General features: G+C 41.2%; 1 protein-coding gene across 8 annotated transcripts in view; it reads right to left on the reverse strand.

The window, feature by feature from the left end:
- The window catches only part of diaph2 (diaphanous-related formin 2), a 516939-nt gene that overhangs the window by 88894 nt on the left and 410791 nt on the right, over positions 1–17254 (reverse strand). For all 8 annotated transcript variants that reach the window (XM_078169451.1, XM_078169450.1, XM_078169448.1 and 5 more), the window contains one exon: positions 7728–7892. In XM_078169451.1, the coding sequence (XP_078025577.1) occupies positions 7728–7892 (165 nt within the window). The remainder of the gene's footprint in view (positions 1–7727; positions 7893–17254) is intronic.

Raw genomic sequence — 17254 nt, forward strand, 5'->3', positions numbered from 1 at the left:
CTTTGCGAACCCGGTCTGGGTCTTTTGGTCTTATTAGAAAGTCACTCAATTAACAAGGAAGACTGTTAGCTCATCCCAGCCCATCTGCTGCGCTTTGATAACTCATTAATGGAAAAAATCCTCATCCCCCATGCTCCTGGTCAGGATTACACATACAGACCCAGCGATTGCATTTCACTCATACTCTATTTCAGAATATGGCAGCAGCATTAAATTAACAAATTGTTGGACTCTCGGAATACTGACTCCATGTGCTGAAATCAAATAATATTTCATTGGACGCAGGGAAAGAAAAAAAAAAATAGAATGGGACTGGAGTGAGGGAGAGAAAGAGAATGAAACAGAAGGAAAATAGAGTTAATGGATTCTCTTATCAGTTACATTCAGTTCTGTGAGGACTGTCTGTCAATGCGTTTACTCAAATGCCTCATGTCGGTCGGGTGCATTAAGCCCTAGCTTTTTAGTAAAAGCAATTTAGGGTGACTGTATTGCAATGGAATTCTTTAATACTGCAGATGCTTTGTGCTGTGAATGCATTACACAGGGCACTGCAACAAAGAGAGAAGTTAGCGAAGATGTTCTGTCTGAGTCAAACAACTCAATGTCTCAATATTAAAATAAAAGTCTGCGGCACACCAGGCATATCAAGAAGTTAAATTCAGGGCTCTTCTCGAAATTATTAGCTGCCAAGAAGTCATAGCGTTCATTAGATTTGCCATTTGGAACAAATCAGTAATGGTTGATGTAGGTCGACTTTGTCAAAGATAAATAACCAGCAGACATCTCCCGAAAATTCCTTCACTGAAAAGAAAAGCTGATGAGAATGCTGCAAAGGAGCTAGCTCAGTCATTTTCACAGGGTAAGAAAATAAAAACAACATTCAAGTAGAAACAACCATTGATTCCTTGTGCTCTGCAAGCAGATGGGATTAGCCTTTCTGTCAGCAGAGCTGAGGAGCCAAAAACTATAAATAATATCTGAAGAATATGGTGATTAAAGGATTGTTTTTATATGAATACATTAACTTATAACCAGCCCCCCGCACCACAACTGCACCACAACACTTTATCCCACTCAGTTCCCTTCCCTTATCCATAGCAGGAAAGTTTAAATCAGTAATAAAATATTCATATGCAGCTATTTGCTTGAGAGAATAATTTATTTTCTTGGGTAGATGCCTCTTTTAGAGATGTGCAACTCTGGAATCCTTGAGGGAGCGTTGTGTTGTGCGTTGGTGCACTTTGATCAGTGGGAATGAAAAGTTGGTTTCAGATGGGGATCAGAGTAAAGAGAGGAGAAGGATTCAGACAAGGGGACCTTGCCATTCACGTTAATGGATTGTGAAGACTGAGAGCAAGCCTCCTGGACACCATGTCATCATCCTGACACCAGGAATTTTTGGGGCGGTGCCAGGAGGGATGGATAGACTGTAGAAGGTGGAAAAGCAAAGACACTTGAATAAATGTTTAACAGACTTGTCTACTCAGGAGAAAAAGGAGCTCTTGGTTTGTTCACCAGGAAGAGACAGAGGGAATTTTTAGTTTTACTTTGGTTCAGAGTAATCGTATATTCCACATTTACATCAGAGAGTAAGCTCTTCTTACTTTTGAATTCTCTTTCTTCTTCTATTGTAGGAATTTAAACAACAATTTAAAGGTATACGACGCAGGAATTGTTGGATGCTGTGTGTAAACAGCATTGCCTATGAAAGAGAGCACCAACCCCAGATTCACTCTTATATAATATGATACTGTGATAAAAGATTCAATATTAATTGGGATTTGGTTATGGTAATATCACATCGTATTGTATTTAAACAGATTTAAAGCTGCTTTTCAGTTTATTGATTGCATTTGCTTTCACCATTTGAGTGTTGTATCATAAAGGTGTGCTATACAGGCATTGTTGGTTATTGTTGTAAACATTATTGCCGGCAAAGGTAAAAAACAAAACAACACAACAACTCCAGATTGGCGTTTCACCGTGCGTTGTTAGCTTTTTTCTTTCCAGTGCTGTATCTGCGATTTTCGTGAGCGTGTCATCCCAGCACTTCTTTTAAAATGATATACTACACGTAGGTATGTTTCTATGACAACAATATACAATAACATCAGCTAGGTAGCTAAAGTAACGTTTTTTGACTGACATATCATCCAGTAGCTAAAGGACCTGCAGTGACGTCACCAGTGCCTGTCTTAAAAGTTCAGAGATTTAAAACCAGAAGCGCTTGGAGTGGCTGCATAAAAAGTGGGAGCGCTCTGAAATAAGACACTGGGCAAAGCAGTATTTCTCTAGACAGTCACATGTGGCTGCACACGCTCTCTCCTCATTAGGAACAATTAAACTATAAAGAGCCACCATAAGGGCAAAGGCCCTAAGAACACTTCTTTTGCAGTAGAGTAAACATGTCCCATAATTCTAGTTTTAATAGGAGGAAATATCACACATGTAACAAAACTTTTTCTCAGCCATACACAAAATAATTTTAAACTCTCAGGTGGAAAATTTCTTCTACTTTAGGACTTAAAAATCGTTATCTCCTCTCCAGACTCATTACCCCCTAATAAAATCCAGCAAGATCTGCAATGCCCTGTGGTGACGGCACATGCACACACACACATACACACAAGCAGCTGCTAACTAATGAAACTAAGGTTAAGAGGCTTGTCCAGGCCTTTATCTGGCTCTGTTATCAGTGAGACACTGAAATTATACGTTCTCCTATTCTGAGCTACTTTCAAATAATATATTTTAATCGGTTTTATAACTTTGCCTTTTTTTCTAACAGCTCCCAAGTCAGTACTCGACATTTCTTAAGCAGTGCTGGTGGGAAGAATAAGTTCACAGGTATCTACTTTTCAGCCAAGTTATGTTCTGCAGTTAGGGAACCTGAAACTTAGTGTGCTCAAGTAAAGTCAATAATTCAATATTGTTTCCCATTTGAATGTACAGTGTAGTACATTTACAGTACGTTAACTGGAACAAAATGATCATAAGTAAAGGTATTAAAAAAATATGCTCTGAAGCACCATGTTTAGCAAAAGAAGAGGGTAACACTTTAATTTAACCCCCTGTGAGTGGTACAGTATATAAGCATTTAATAGATTGTTTATCACACATTATAATGCAGTTGGGAGCAGATGAAAGAACATTTAAGTGTTTATTAATGTGCATTATATGTTAGCCACTATGACTTCTGCTATGGAGACATATCTTATATTATTACTACTTAACTCTATTGTCATTCATTATCTGTTTATACAGAAGCCTTCACTCATGGATGCCCACAGGATAAGTTGTTCACAAATAGATAAATAAGAGCTCCTATCTGCTTAGTGACAACTACATTATAATCTGTATTTAACCATTTATTTGTATACTGATTATAAATAGTATGTAGGGGGATTTAAAGTAAATGTTCCCAAAGAGGAGACCTATATTTATAACCTTCCAGGCTGCGATGGCATTGAAGAAAATGAAAAAAAGAAAAAAAAAACTTCAGTGACAAAAAAAAAAGAGGTTATGTCTGTGATACCTGAAAAAAAAAAAATCTCTGGCAGACACAGTGGCATTATGACCTACTAAAAGATGACATATGGAAGGAAATCACACAGCAGGTGAGCGCGGTTACAGTCTTGCAGAGAACAGTGCAAGAACTTGAAAGACTGAAAAGCATGTCAGGGCCAACCAAGGGAATAAAAAGACCAAAATAGGTGGCCAGAAAATGTGGTGCACTCTCCCAAACCAAAAACTTTCTGGCAGTTTTGAGATGAGGAGAATGAAATCTTTCCCAGAACTGCAACTAGCAGCTGATTTGGCTCAAAAGGCACAGATCTTGATGGACCATAAGATGACTGTGAAGGAAGTGTTTCTGCCCTTGTTGCACTTTCAGATTACAGTTGTATAATGTCTTATGTGTCCCTGGAGCAGATCTGTCATAACAGGGGCCTGTAAGAGTAAGCTACAGGGAAACACAGAGAAAACACCACTTTTTTTTCTTTTTTTAAATAATCAGTAATAAAAAAATAATCTTTTCTGACATGACTGCGCGCCTTCACCTCAGCTAAAAGTTTACAGGGGCTACTAAACATAACGGGCTATAGCAAAATAATGGTGCATAAAATAGTCCTTTTTTTTTTTTTTGTTTTTTCAGTAAAACTATTTTAAGACTCTGCGTCCAGTGGGGAAAGTGAGACATGTTATCTGATCTTCCCCAGGATGCTTTATTTAAAATTTAGACTGGGTTTTACACTGCCTGGTGGATACAGGTAGATGTGTGGTTGTAATGGGCAACATGATGCTATACAGATACAAAGAAAGAAAAACATTATCAGCCCATGTGTGTTAATTTTGCATCGTAAACATACTGAATAACAGTGTTTCTCATTGTGAAATATTATAAGTTTATGAACATCTGCTCCAGGCACACTATTGCAAGTGTTTAACATTAAAGTACTTAGCCTACACTGCTACATGTAGCTACATGCTAATGTCAGAGAAACATGTGATCTCGAATGCTGATATTAATTTATCTCCAATTTTGAGTCATAATTCTGTTGGTACACGTCAGGTGATTTTGAATGGGCGAAAGGGCTGCTATTCACAGTCATTCCCTGTATGCCACTGCACTGCTACAAGTAGCTACATGCTAACGTCAGGGGGACAAGATCTTGATGGCTCATGTTCTTAATTTCTTCCCAATATTGGATCATATTTCTGCTGGTACACGTCCGGTTGTGTTTAAAAGCTTTTATTGGTGATTTTTAATGGGAGAAAGGGCCGCTATTCAGTCATTCCCTGTCTGCCAGTACACTGCTACAAGTGGCTACATGCTAGGGAAACGTCAGAGAAACGTGATCTTGATAGCTGATGGCACAATTTCGGACCATATTCCAACTGGAACATGTCTGGTTTTGTTTTGAAGCTTTTAGTGATGATTTTTCAAAGTTGTAAGTGCTGCTACTCTTTGTCATAGTCATGCCCTTGCTGCAATGGTGGTGCAGAGACGCACACATACGTAAGAGCTGGAAACACTGACCAATCAGTGCAGACTGGGCTTTTTTGGGATAGGGTCTTAAAGAGACAGGCACTAAAATGAAGTCTTCTCAGACAAAAGGTGAATACAGGTGTTCCAGCACAGAGAGTATGAAAATAAAAGCAAGGGTCTTCAGCGTTTTTCTGGGACAAGCTAAGAACCTCTTCGCTCAAAGAGAGACGGAGCAGAGAGCCCCTACTACATACAGTACAGGCCAAAAGTTTGGACACACCTTCTCATTCAATGCGTTTTCTTTATTTTCATGACTATTTACATTGTAGATTCTCACTGAAGGCATCAAAACTATGAATGAACACATGTGGAGTTATGTACTTAACAAAAAAAGGTGAAATAACTGAAAACATGTTTTATATTCTAGTTTCTTCAAAATAGCCACCCTTTGCTCTGATTACTGCTTTGCACACTCTTGGCATTCTCTCCATGAGCTTCAAGAGGTAGTCACCTGAAATGGTTTTCCAACAGTCTTGAAGGAGTTCCCAGAGGTGTTTAGCACTTGTTGGCCCCTTTGCCTTCACTCTGCGGTCCAGCTCACCCCAAACCATCTCGATTGGGTTCAGGTCCGGTGACTGTGGAGGCCAGGTCATCTGCCGCAGCACTCCATCACTCTCCTTCTTGGTCAAATAGCCCTTACACAGCCTGGAGGTGTGTTTGGGGTCATTGTCCTGTTGAAAAATTAATGATCGTCCAACTAAACGCATACCGGATGGGATGGCATGTCGCTGCAGGATGCTGTGGTAGCCATGCTGGTTCAGTGTGCCTTCAATTTTGAATAAATCCCCAACAGTGTCACCAGCAAAACACCCCCACACCATCACACCTCCTCCTCCATGCTTCACAGTGGAATCCATCCGTTCACCTTTTCTGCGTCTCACAAAGACACGGCGGTTGGAACCAAAGATCTCAAATTTGGACTCATCAGACCAAAGCACAGATTTCCACTGGTCTAATGTCCATTCCTTGTGTTTCTTGGCCCAAACAAATCTCTTCTGCTTGTTGCCTCTCCTTAGCAGTGGTTTCCTAGCAGCTATTTGACCATGAAGGCCTGATTGGCGCAGTCTCCTCTTAACAGTTGTTCTAGAGATGGGTCTGCTGCTAGAACTCTGTGTGGCATTCATCTGGTCTCTGATCTGAGCTGCTGTTAACTTGCGATTTCTGAGGCTGGTGATTTGGATGAACTTATCCTCAGAAGCAGAGGTGACTCTTGGTCTTCCTTTCCTGGGTCGGTCCTCATGTGTGCCAGTTTCGTTGTAGCGCTTGATGGTTTTTGCGACTCCACTTGGGGACACATTTAAAGTTTTTGCAATTTTCCGGACTGACTGACCTTCATTTCTTAAAGTAATGATGGCCACTCGTTTTTCTTTAGTTAGCTGATTGGTTCTTGCCATAATATGAATTTTAACAGTTGTCCAATAGGGCTGTCGGCTGTGTATTAACCTGACTTCTGCACAACACAACTGATGGTCCCAACCCCATTGATAAAGCAAGAAATTCCACTAATTAACCCTGATAAGGCACACCTGTGAAGTGGAAACCATTTCAGGTGATTACCTCTTGAAGCTCATGGAGAGAATGCCAAGAGTGTGCAAAGCAGTAATCAGAGCAAAGGGTGGCTATTTTGAAGAAACTAGAATATAAAACATGTTTTCAGTTATTTCACCTTTTTTTGTCAAGTACATAACTCCACATGTGTTCATTCATAGTTTTGATGCCTTCAGTGAGAATCTACAATGTAAATAGTCATGAAAATAAAGAAAACGCATTGAATGAGAAGGTGTGTCCAAACTTTTGGCCTGTACTGTATATAGTATAAAATTAAGTTGCATATTAAACTGGGCCTACAATAACACGTGGGGTGGCCTAAAGTGCCATTAATAAACATATTCTTTTATGGTGCATACAATATTAATACTACTTAATTACTAATCATTGGCGGATTCATGTATTTATACATCATGTTTGTTTCTGAGATGGATGAGTCTCTTGATTGAAAAGTTAAATAACGCTCCAGGGTGGCTCACAAGAATGTCTGTAAACCTGGAATAATAATAACACAGCCAATTGACCGATATGTTTAGCCTGTACGTAACCGTCAGCTAACTAGTTTGCTAACTAGCATTAACTAGCTAACATGATTGCACAATGATTCGTTGGTAACAGCTTGCTTGTCATCAGTGTTGTGTACTGTAAATTACTTTTTTTATGAATAGGCCAATTTATCTTTGCTAATAATATGTTAGGTTCGTGCAGATATTTTAATAAAAACAAAAACAAAAAGTTTAACTTAAATTACCAGACAATATTTTGGCAAACCCACCACAGCAGCTCTGAGGTGCCACTTGGGGCATTAAAGCTTGTTTTGGGGGTTTCTATTAGAAAAAGTTTGAACCTTGTTAAACGATATAATCACATATTCAGGACAGACCCCCCCCGCCCCCACATGAATTCCATCCATAAAAGCATAACACTGTAATGTCCGCACATGTTTTCTCCATCAGTTTGGAGTCTGTTAAAAATGTGTGCATGTTCAACACGCAAATTCTGTTCACATTTCAATAACACCCAATGTGTGTGAGCAAATGGAGATGTGTGAGAAGGAATGTGCATGAGTGGGTGGTGGCTTCTGTTAGACTTTTCATGTACATATACACAAACCAAGTAGCTATATACTCACCATGAAGAGCATGCGGAAGTTGGCCAGTTCTCCGAAGAAATCCTCCACACTCACCGAGTGAGGGTCAAAGGCAAAAAAGCTGCCAATGCTCTCGTAGAGCTTTTGCATGTTCTTGTGCATCGTGGACAGCTTCTCATACTGCTCCCGGGCATGCTTGGAGAAGCCGTGAGGAGGACAGAGTTAAGGGAAAAAGGAGAACAACATGTCTCAAGCACAGAGAAAATAAAACAAGATATACATATTAAAAGCTAGTGTAATCAGCAATATAATGACACCTCACAAACGTGTTCATCCGTGACAAAACAAGCCATTGTGAGAAATGATCACTTCAGAGGCTTTATAGCATTCAAAAAGCCCACCTATGTCAAGGTCAACAAAACAAAACTCTGGATAAGGAAGGGTCAGAGACAATCTAATGTGCCATTACAATAACCTCTCCAACTCACTTTGGAGTCAATGGCATGGTGAGCTAATAGTTGCAGCCCTGGAGTAATGGAAAGGTGTTTTGTAGTCAGCAGCATGACACAGATGGTTGCTGGAAAAGCTGATTGCAGTCATTGTTCTATTGTTTCTCCCAACAACAGTGGGGTCAGGTTGTTTTGAACCTCACAGCTCACGTCGCACTGTGTAATTTACTGAACAGGCGGAGCACTATTCTCCTGGTGAATGGCTATTGACAGCCGGCATCAGTTAAGCATTATCACAGCAGCCACTGACCTCATGGAGACTCCACTTGGACGCTCCAAGACCCACACACCCTGTGTGGGATGAGTACGACACAACTTTGCACAACACACACATACCGGCAACTTGTATACACCTGCATGTACATGCTTGCAAACAAAGACAAAAAAAAAGAAAAAGAAAACTACCCTCAACAGAGACTCCTCCAGCAGCAGCATTTCCAATGTATCAGCAATAGTGTCCAACAACCTGCTGCGTCTTCAATCATTTTCATCTTCCTTCTTAAGAGGCTATAGTTATTATAGCTGTAATATCTGTAATAGCTCAAAGCTTATCATTATAATGTGGAATTAAATTGTTGGAAATTTGGTTTTATTTTTACAGCCCTGGCCATCAGTTCCATTGGTTACAATAACGTTGTACTTACAAGTAATTGCTGAGATGTCATGACGCGGCAAGATTTCTAAAAATAGGTCCAACAGATCGTGCATCAGCAGACAAATGATCAGCAAGGGTAAAAACCAGCCAGAGGTTTTGACAGGTAAGCTACTATTTTATTTTAATGAAAACTAAAGAAAGCAAAGCTGTAATGTCGTTGATAAAATAAAAACTGTGAGTGTACAACTACATTAAAGGTTTTATATGCAGCATTTAGAGCATTAATATGGCAACAAACACCTATTTATTAATTAAAGATATAGTAAAGTAATGGCATCCAGAGTAGAGAATGAGGTCGCACTCCCTCTCTGTGTGTTGTAATCCGAGCTTCTCTGTAGTTTGTTGTGGTAAGCTGGTCCAGCCACGTGTTCATTTTAGTGCCTGTGTGTATCCCACTGACAAGCTCATCGCCACTACTTTGTGCTGCACTCATATGGTAGTTATGGCTGATATTAGGATGGCAGTATCTTGGAACCTCTAAAGTGGACACACTACATATGTTAACAACCATAACTTGGCACAGGAGGTCTGTCAGGCTTTCAAAACAAGGGAAAATGCGGAAACAATGTGCATATGTAAGTCTGACAGGTGATGGCCTCTAAGTTTAGAAGGGAGTGTTGTGCTTCTCGCTTTTCTGTACCCAAAAAATGCAACAGGAGAGATGTCAGATATGGATTTAAAAACGTGGCAGACATCACTCACAACTGGATCCATGGAAGATCAACAGAAACTCCTTTGTTTGGTCCAAGGTAAGACGCTAACCAACATTAGACAGCTTGGCGGTTGGCAAACAAAGAGGGTTGAATAATGATGAGTTACTTGGATTTAACTTTTAGTTAGGTAACTGTTATACCAATGAGGCTGTTTGCCCTGTAGAGAAATGGAAACGCAGGATAATTTAGTTTGGCTAGCATATAAACATTAGCTTTAAATAGAACACTACACTGACTGACCCTGCTGTGAAAGAACTTTGTTGTTCCTGTTTGTGTTTGTTCTTCACATGAATTGTCAAGACACATGGTGCCCAACTCTCTCAAATGCATATTTGTAGACTTCCTGTCTTGCCATCTGATATTTCTGAACTGTCATTCCATACATTTGCTACAACTTCCTTTATAACATCTCTCACTGATATCCTTGAAAATACCATATTGACAGGCCGGGTGCGGAAGCTTCACAGGCTTGACAACAGTAACCAGAGAGGGTGGGAGTTAGGACAGGGTAATCTTAACAGATGAATACAATGATTCGGTCATTGTCACTCAAGAGAGAGCAGAATAATTCAGATTGTGTTTCTATACTGTATGTTATGCTTACGTACTAAAGCAGCAGTCTCCTGTCCACACAGGGCTCGACAGTGCGAGCGTTTCACTCGCATTTGCGACTAAAAATAGGTGTGTGCGAACTGTGAAAAATATTTAGGGGCACATGTGCGCATAAAAAAATCAGCCGAAGCAGCCTATATTTTTGTCAATAAAAAAAATATGATAATCTAACTGCAACTGCTGGAGGAACTCCAGCCGCCTTCCCTCTTCCCTCTTCCCCGTGTGACACGGTTATGGGCGGTTTTCCAAGCCACTGTCAATGAATATCATGTGCGACGCCAAGGTGCCGCTTTGTCAGGCGTTGCTGCCCTCTCCATAAACAAACAATGGGACAGCCAGCACAAAGCGGTTTTACAGCTGATCATGTGTAGAGGCCTTTAGGGACCGTTTGCCATGGTACCGCTGCTGGGCAGGGTGGAAATAGAGCCCTTTTCACACAGAGCGCGCAAAGCGCAGACCTCCGCCAACGAACCCATTCATTGTGTATGTGCTATCGCGGCGCAAGAGCGCACCGCTCTGCCGCCGAGCTGAGCGGCACGCGCCGCCAGCCTGCGCTCGAATTGAAATTTTTTTAATTTCACCACAACAAGCTGTGACGACACCTCGGCGCCGCGCGTCCAATAGCAGAGAAGAGCCTGAAGTAGACCCGAAAGCGGTCACCATGGAGTTGTAGCTCCTGAATGAGCCTGTACTCCCTCAAATCCTGTCTTCTGCGCCCAACCCCGCGGTGGGCGCCGCAAAAGCTCTGTGTGAAAGAGGCTTAAGTCCTGCAGAGTTTCGGAGGACCTGGAGAATGTTTTAGGATAGTAATAACATTATATAAGATAATCATATTGCAAAGATAATATATATAAGATAATAACATTAAAGACAAAATTAAATTGCAATACTTTTTCAAAACTTGAAGATTTTACCTTTCTGTACATTTTGTATAGAAATTAATTAAATAATTTTGCTTGTAAATGTCTATTTGCATCACATTTATTATGTAAAACACATTATTTGATCAATTTACATTGTGCCCCTAAAGTTCTTTGTGCGCTCCTTACTTTTTCAACTTAGGAACACATGTGCTCCTTGGGAAAAAAGTTAGCGTCAAGCCCTGCCACACCATCATGGGTACAGATACACATTATTAGTGCTCATATGCAGTCGCCTTGGCAACATACACAGGCTGGTGGTACAGCATGTGGCCTGTGATTGTCAGGGCTAAACAGTTACCAAGATATTGTTCTTTGTGAAAAATCTTCAATTATCATGTGAAAGGCAGTGTTTCTCTACAGTGCCATTTATTCATGGTTTGTTTGTTTGTTCTGTCATCTTGGTAGGCGTCCATGTTGAGGTCCAGGGATTGTTCTGTGTCCCTAGGCAAGTTATTAACTCACATTTTTTGTTTCCATGTGGATATAAATAACACATGCGCATGTGTGTGTGTGTGATGTATTTGTGCTCTTACTGTACATATGCTCACATGGAAGTGTGTGTGTGTGTGTGTGTGTGTGTGTGTGTGTGTGTGTGTGTGTGTGTGTGTGTGTGTGTGAGAGGCCTTTGTGTAGCTTACAGGGAATAAAAGCACCGACAGGGTAGGCTGGTCGGATTACCTCCCTGCAAGCTAGTGTTTACCGAAACAGCAGCAGTGATGGCACAGTCCAGGTTAGCAGCAAGCCCACACACAGGCCCGACGGATGGACTCATCCTTCTGTCTTTCCTCTTCCCTGTCTCTATCTCCTTGTCTGCCTGAACCTGATTTATCCCCCTTGCTTCTGTCAGACTGCCTTTATCTCTTCTTTTGACCACCTCCCCCTCACTGCACTTGTGTGTGAAAACTCAGGGGCCCCGACAGATAGATGTAAAAGTAAAACTTTGCCAAAGAAAGATATCTTTTCAACATCCAAACTCCTGAAAGAGCTGTATTGTAATGCAGGGGTGTTTGTTTGGTAAAGTCCTGAAACGATCCTTGTAAAGAAAAAATCCCTTTCTAGGGACCAATGCACCATAAACAGCACCATATGGTTCAGTGTCATTGATTAGTCAAACTGAACCTCAGTGCTTCATCCAAAAAATACTACTGCAGTCAGTTTCAAGTGCTAGACTGAGCTTCACTTAAAATGCTCCCTCTCAACAATGCCTAATTTGTTAGAATAGAGCATTGACTCCGAAGGATAAAATGAGAAAGGCATAAATATTTATAATGCTACACTGAACATCAGAATCAGCAACAGGTTCATGCCAAAAAAGCAAGCCGAACATTAATGTGTCAATTTAGCAGCAAGAGAGATGCTGATATTATTCTGGCATGGAAAGGCTTATTAACAGCATTTAGATTCAATATTGATTCCTCCTCACAGCAGAGAGTCCAACGTGCCTTTAGCTCAGGAAATGTTCGGGTCACAACTGTTGCCTCCCTTGTAGAATAGTAGTTAAAAAAACATTGAAGCAGTGGTTACTTTCAGTGCTTGTTGTGGCTTGTGGCTCTCAGTGTTTCTTTTTCTCTCTCTTAGTCTCTCACACACACACTCATACACTCATACACACATGTATGCACATGCACAGTGGTAGATGTGTCCCGCTGGGAACTGGACTGAGGCTGACTGGGCTTTTGCTCCTTGTATTTCCACATCAAAGACATGTCATATTGATGGAGCCTGACGCACACTATCCTGCAGCAACACAACCGGTATGCTAGAGCCTTCATCAAACACACACATACAGCCACACAATGAACAGGCAAACACACACACACACACATACACACACACACGCACACAGTCACACACCCATTCTTTGAATGTCTCTCTGTCAGGTTGTCTGTTACTCTTTTCTTTCCTTTAGTTTCTCACAGCCATTGTAGCCTTTATTGTCTTTTCTTCTGCAAAGATAAATCTTTTTATTATTTCTTTCTCCTTTCTTCCTGTCCGACACCGTCTCTTTCAAACACATTCCCTTTATAATTCTTTCTACATTCCCCTTGATATTCTCTCCATTAAATTCTCTCGCTCTACCATAAAAATAATGTTAAAAAATCCCTTCTTTCTCTCCTACACAGAGTGAACTTTCGCAAGTATGCTGTCTGAGCTGCTTGTGGTATTCTCATGACTTGGGCTTGGAGCAGAGTAGGGAGCAGAGTAGGGAGCAGAGGCGATGGGTCTCAAGGTAAAGCATCATGCAGCCTTTGGTTGCCCCGACCCTGTTTGTCAGTCTCTGCTCTCCTCTTCTCACTGTCCTCAGAGAAGCGCTACCGCCCGCACTTCCTGTGCACTGCACCTCGACAATGCAAAGCAACACAATTGCTCCAGGGCTGGAGGGCTCAATGCTGCAAATGTGGATGCTACTGAAGAGATCTGCAGAGTCCTTCCTGGATTTCATGCTAACGGTCAGATTAGTTAATTAACTTTGCAAACACGGGCATTTTATAGCTCTCTGCCTTGTCTTTCTTGAATTTCCATCTAGCTCAGGAATGACTGTTTTTAAGACTCTCTCAATAACTGAATCTGGCATAACTGGAGGATAAACATTTATAGTTCAAAAAGGGCTCCTGGAAAAGCAGCAAGTAACTAAACATAACACACTAAGGCTTGGCTTACACAGCTCCTGTTTCTGACAGTGTCTTATCTGACAGTGTTGATTTACAAATGCAATGTCAGATGTAAAATGTGATATTGATGGCAGTGCTCTGCTAGTTCATGATTTTATAATTCTTCCTCTCCCTCTCCCAAATCTCCAGTTGTTGCCAAAACCCACCCTGTCCTTGTAAAAATATAGAATTAGTTCTTTGTCCTGCGACAGTGTCCTCATTACTGTGTTTAATCAGTCACTTTTTATCTGTGTGTTTGACACGCCAGAAAGGGTACATTTAACATCAGTAAGCTACGATTAAGGGCACTCATTTTTAACGCCACAAAGTGACATCAAAATCATATCCAAGTCAGACTTATCCTAGATGTACAAAAAAAAAGCTGTTGTGGAGCCAGACTCCATTCAATTCCGTGAAAAAACCTCGAGAAAGGGGGGGGGGGATCCATTTATGAGCCAAAACAAAGTTAAAACAGTTTTCACAATGGCCACCTATGAGGATGGCAATAAATTACCTGGTTTGTTTACCTGAGTGCATGAGAGAGTTATTAAAGTGCTGCATAAAACCTTACAGTGGGGGCCCAAAAAGCCTCCTTAATAAATCTCCTGTAACCTAGTTGCATTAATGTTTATTTAATGCTTTTCCTATGTGCTGGCTGGCCCCTCCATCCAAGGCCCCACACTAAGCCTGCTTTTCTCCAAACCCCACCATCCCTGCTCCCTTTATCCCCACACCTCCTGCCAACAGCCCCTGTGGGCCAAATTACACCAAAGCTGCCCACTGACTGGACACAACCCATCATGTTGAGAGTGAGAGTGGGATGAGAGAGGGATGAAGGAATGGAGTGCAGAGGTAGGGCACAAAGTGAGAGAGAGAATATGGACTTTTAAATGTAAAAAGTATTTCTATTGACTCAAATCTATGCATGACTGCAACAGATCTTATTTTCTGTATTATAAATCTAAAATTATTTGTCTTCTTAAATTCAAAGCATTAAATAGCAGGAAAGGAAAAGCAGAAAAGTCAGAAAAGGGGAATTCATACTGTGTTGTTAGGTTTACAGGGTATTTTTTTTTTTCAACCCCCATTAGCCAAGACTTGACATGATAGTATTCCTCTCCAGCCTGTGAGTCAGGTTCCTAAGTGAGGAGGACAGGACCATTCTGTTGTGTGCGGTGATACAAGCGGGGGGAGGTCCACAGGGCGAGTGGGAAAGAGGCTGACAGCGTCCTGAGTTGGGCCATGGCACAGACTCTGGGGCTCTCAGAGGGAATTAGCAGAGCAGCCAGTTCCGGAAAATTGGGATGTGACCTGGTGCTGAGGTGGATGGAGGGAGGAGGGGGGGAGTGTGTGAGATGAGGGAGGAGGGAGGATACAGTGAAGAGAGGGAGGGCTGCAAAAATATAAAGGAAAAAGTATACTGTGTGTTTAAAGGTGGAGATCACAGTCACATATCTGGATGTAGTGAAAAAATTACCTGTGATCTGATTTCATTGTTAAGAGAAGAGCAACAATAAATGTCCACAGACACTGTTAAACAGTCATGCTATCTGTTCTAACCAGGGGCGTCGTTTCAGCAAAAGCTAAGGTATGGCAATATGACATGACGTCACAGAGCTACTGATGATGGAGTTTCAAAAATATGAACTTATATAAAAATTCACTTTGGTCTTTGACCTGTCAGAAGTACATACTATGCTACTGAAAACTTAATAACATAAAGCATAAAATGACATAAAGCTGTTTCTCACATTCATAATAGGCTACCTCATGTCTGCATGTAATGCACGACTTGGTGAGAGCAGTGAAAACATCTGACCTATTTCGGCAGATATTTCAGCACCACGGACAGCGAGCGGACGTTTAATTATCATTAGTCATGTGTTTAACTTCACAGAAAATAAAGAAAATAAATTAATTACAAGCTCATTTCTAGAAGATAACCAAGGGGTCCGGTGTATGAAACACAGTAAAACAAAGGCCAATTTGGTACAATACTGTATAGGCGAATTTATTGGAGTGTCTCCAGAGACCGAAAATACAAGCTTAACATGCCAACATGATGAAAAAACCCCCATCTACAATCAGACAGGCTTCAAGACATCATTTAGACAGGCTGTCTACAGCAGCAGAGCAAAATGCTTTTACAACACAAAATGCTTTTACAACACAGCTACCGTATTTTTCAAAATAGTAGCCCAGGCGTTTATTTCACAAAATCGACTGTGTAATGTAGGGGTGAGTTCGTGTACTATCTCTAAACGTTTAGAGTGGGTCATTTTTTTCATGTACATGTGTACACGGGTTTCACCACTGGGTGGTGCTATTGCATTATACCAGTAAAGCCCCAGTTATCCGAATACCAACCGAACGGGCCATTTAACCAACGGTTACAGGCCGCCACACCGAAATATCGCCATTCCGACGGTCCGCCAACCCGAATTCTGGTCCCTGAGTCCTGACAGTAAGTTATGGGGAGCCTGTAGAAGCTGTATTCCCCATGCATGTCAGCGATTTTCACTGGGGACGCATGTGAGTAATTCAGGCTGACATTACCTGTTTTTCAGCAAACTCTTTTGGTAATTTTGTTAAAAGGTATGGCATATAGGTCCACAGTAACTTATTATTATTATTATTATTATTATTATTATTATTATTATTATTATTATCATTGGGTCTTATAAGAGTGGGCTACAATGAGTACCGGGCCATCAAATCACAGCATCCGCGGTGAGAGGACACGGAATTGTGTGCGCTTTTACGCACGTGGGTCAAGGCAATCACGGATATTTGATGTGGGAAAAATGTAGCCATTTGTATTACCTGTTTTAGATATGTGGCTGTCTGTCCGTCCGTCCATCCGTCCGTAGCACGAGTCATGTGCACCACTTCACTACCGACCCGTATGTAAAAGCGCAAACAGTCCCTCAAGGAGGGACAGCCATGAGGTAATGAATGAGGAAATAATCACCCGGGTGTTTAATCGGACCGGCGTTTAATACGCAAAATGGGGTCAAACCCCCGGCGGCTATTAGGTGCCCGGCGGCTATTTGCCACCGGGCGACTATTTGGAAATAAACGGTAACTCACATAACTCACGGAGGAGCGAAGTGGCGAACAATTTGTTTCAATAACACTCGTATTCACAGATGAGCATATTATTGACCTATTTAAGTGCAATACAATGAAAACAACCAGCCAGTGCGCCTCAAGTAAGATGACTACAGAACCTCTCTCTTTTTTTTTCTCCCGATTCCAAGGTATGGCAGCTGCCATACCTCGCCATACCTAAATGATGCCTATGGTTCTAACTGACAGTGTGGTATTTTGAGCTAAAGGCTAATGTTAGTGTGCTAATATGCTCCCACTGAAGATGCTAACATGGTGAGCAAAAAATGCTTACCATGTTCACTATGTTATTTAGCAATGCTAACATTCAGTCTATTCTTATTCGCTGTTGTTAATCCTTACTTCAGAGAAGTAATGCAATATAGTTCATATATAAT

The sequence above is a fragment of the Epinephelus lanceolatus genome, chromosome 7 (assembly GCF_041903045.1).
Source record: "Epinephelus lanceolatus isolate andai-2023 chromosome 7, ASM4190304v1, whole genome shotgun sequence".
NCBI classification, from domain to species: domain Eukaryota; kingdom Metazoa; phylum Chordata; class Actinopteri; order Perciformes; family Serranidae; genus Epinephelus; species Epinephelus lanceolatus.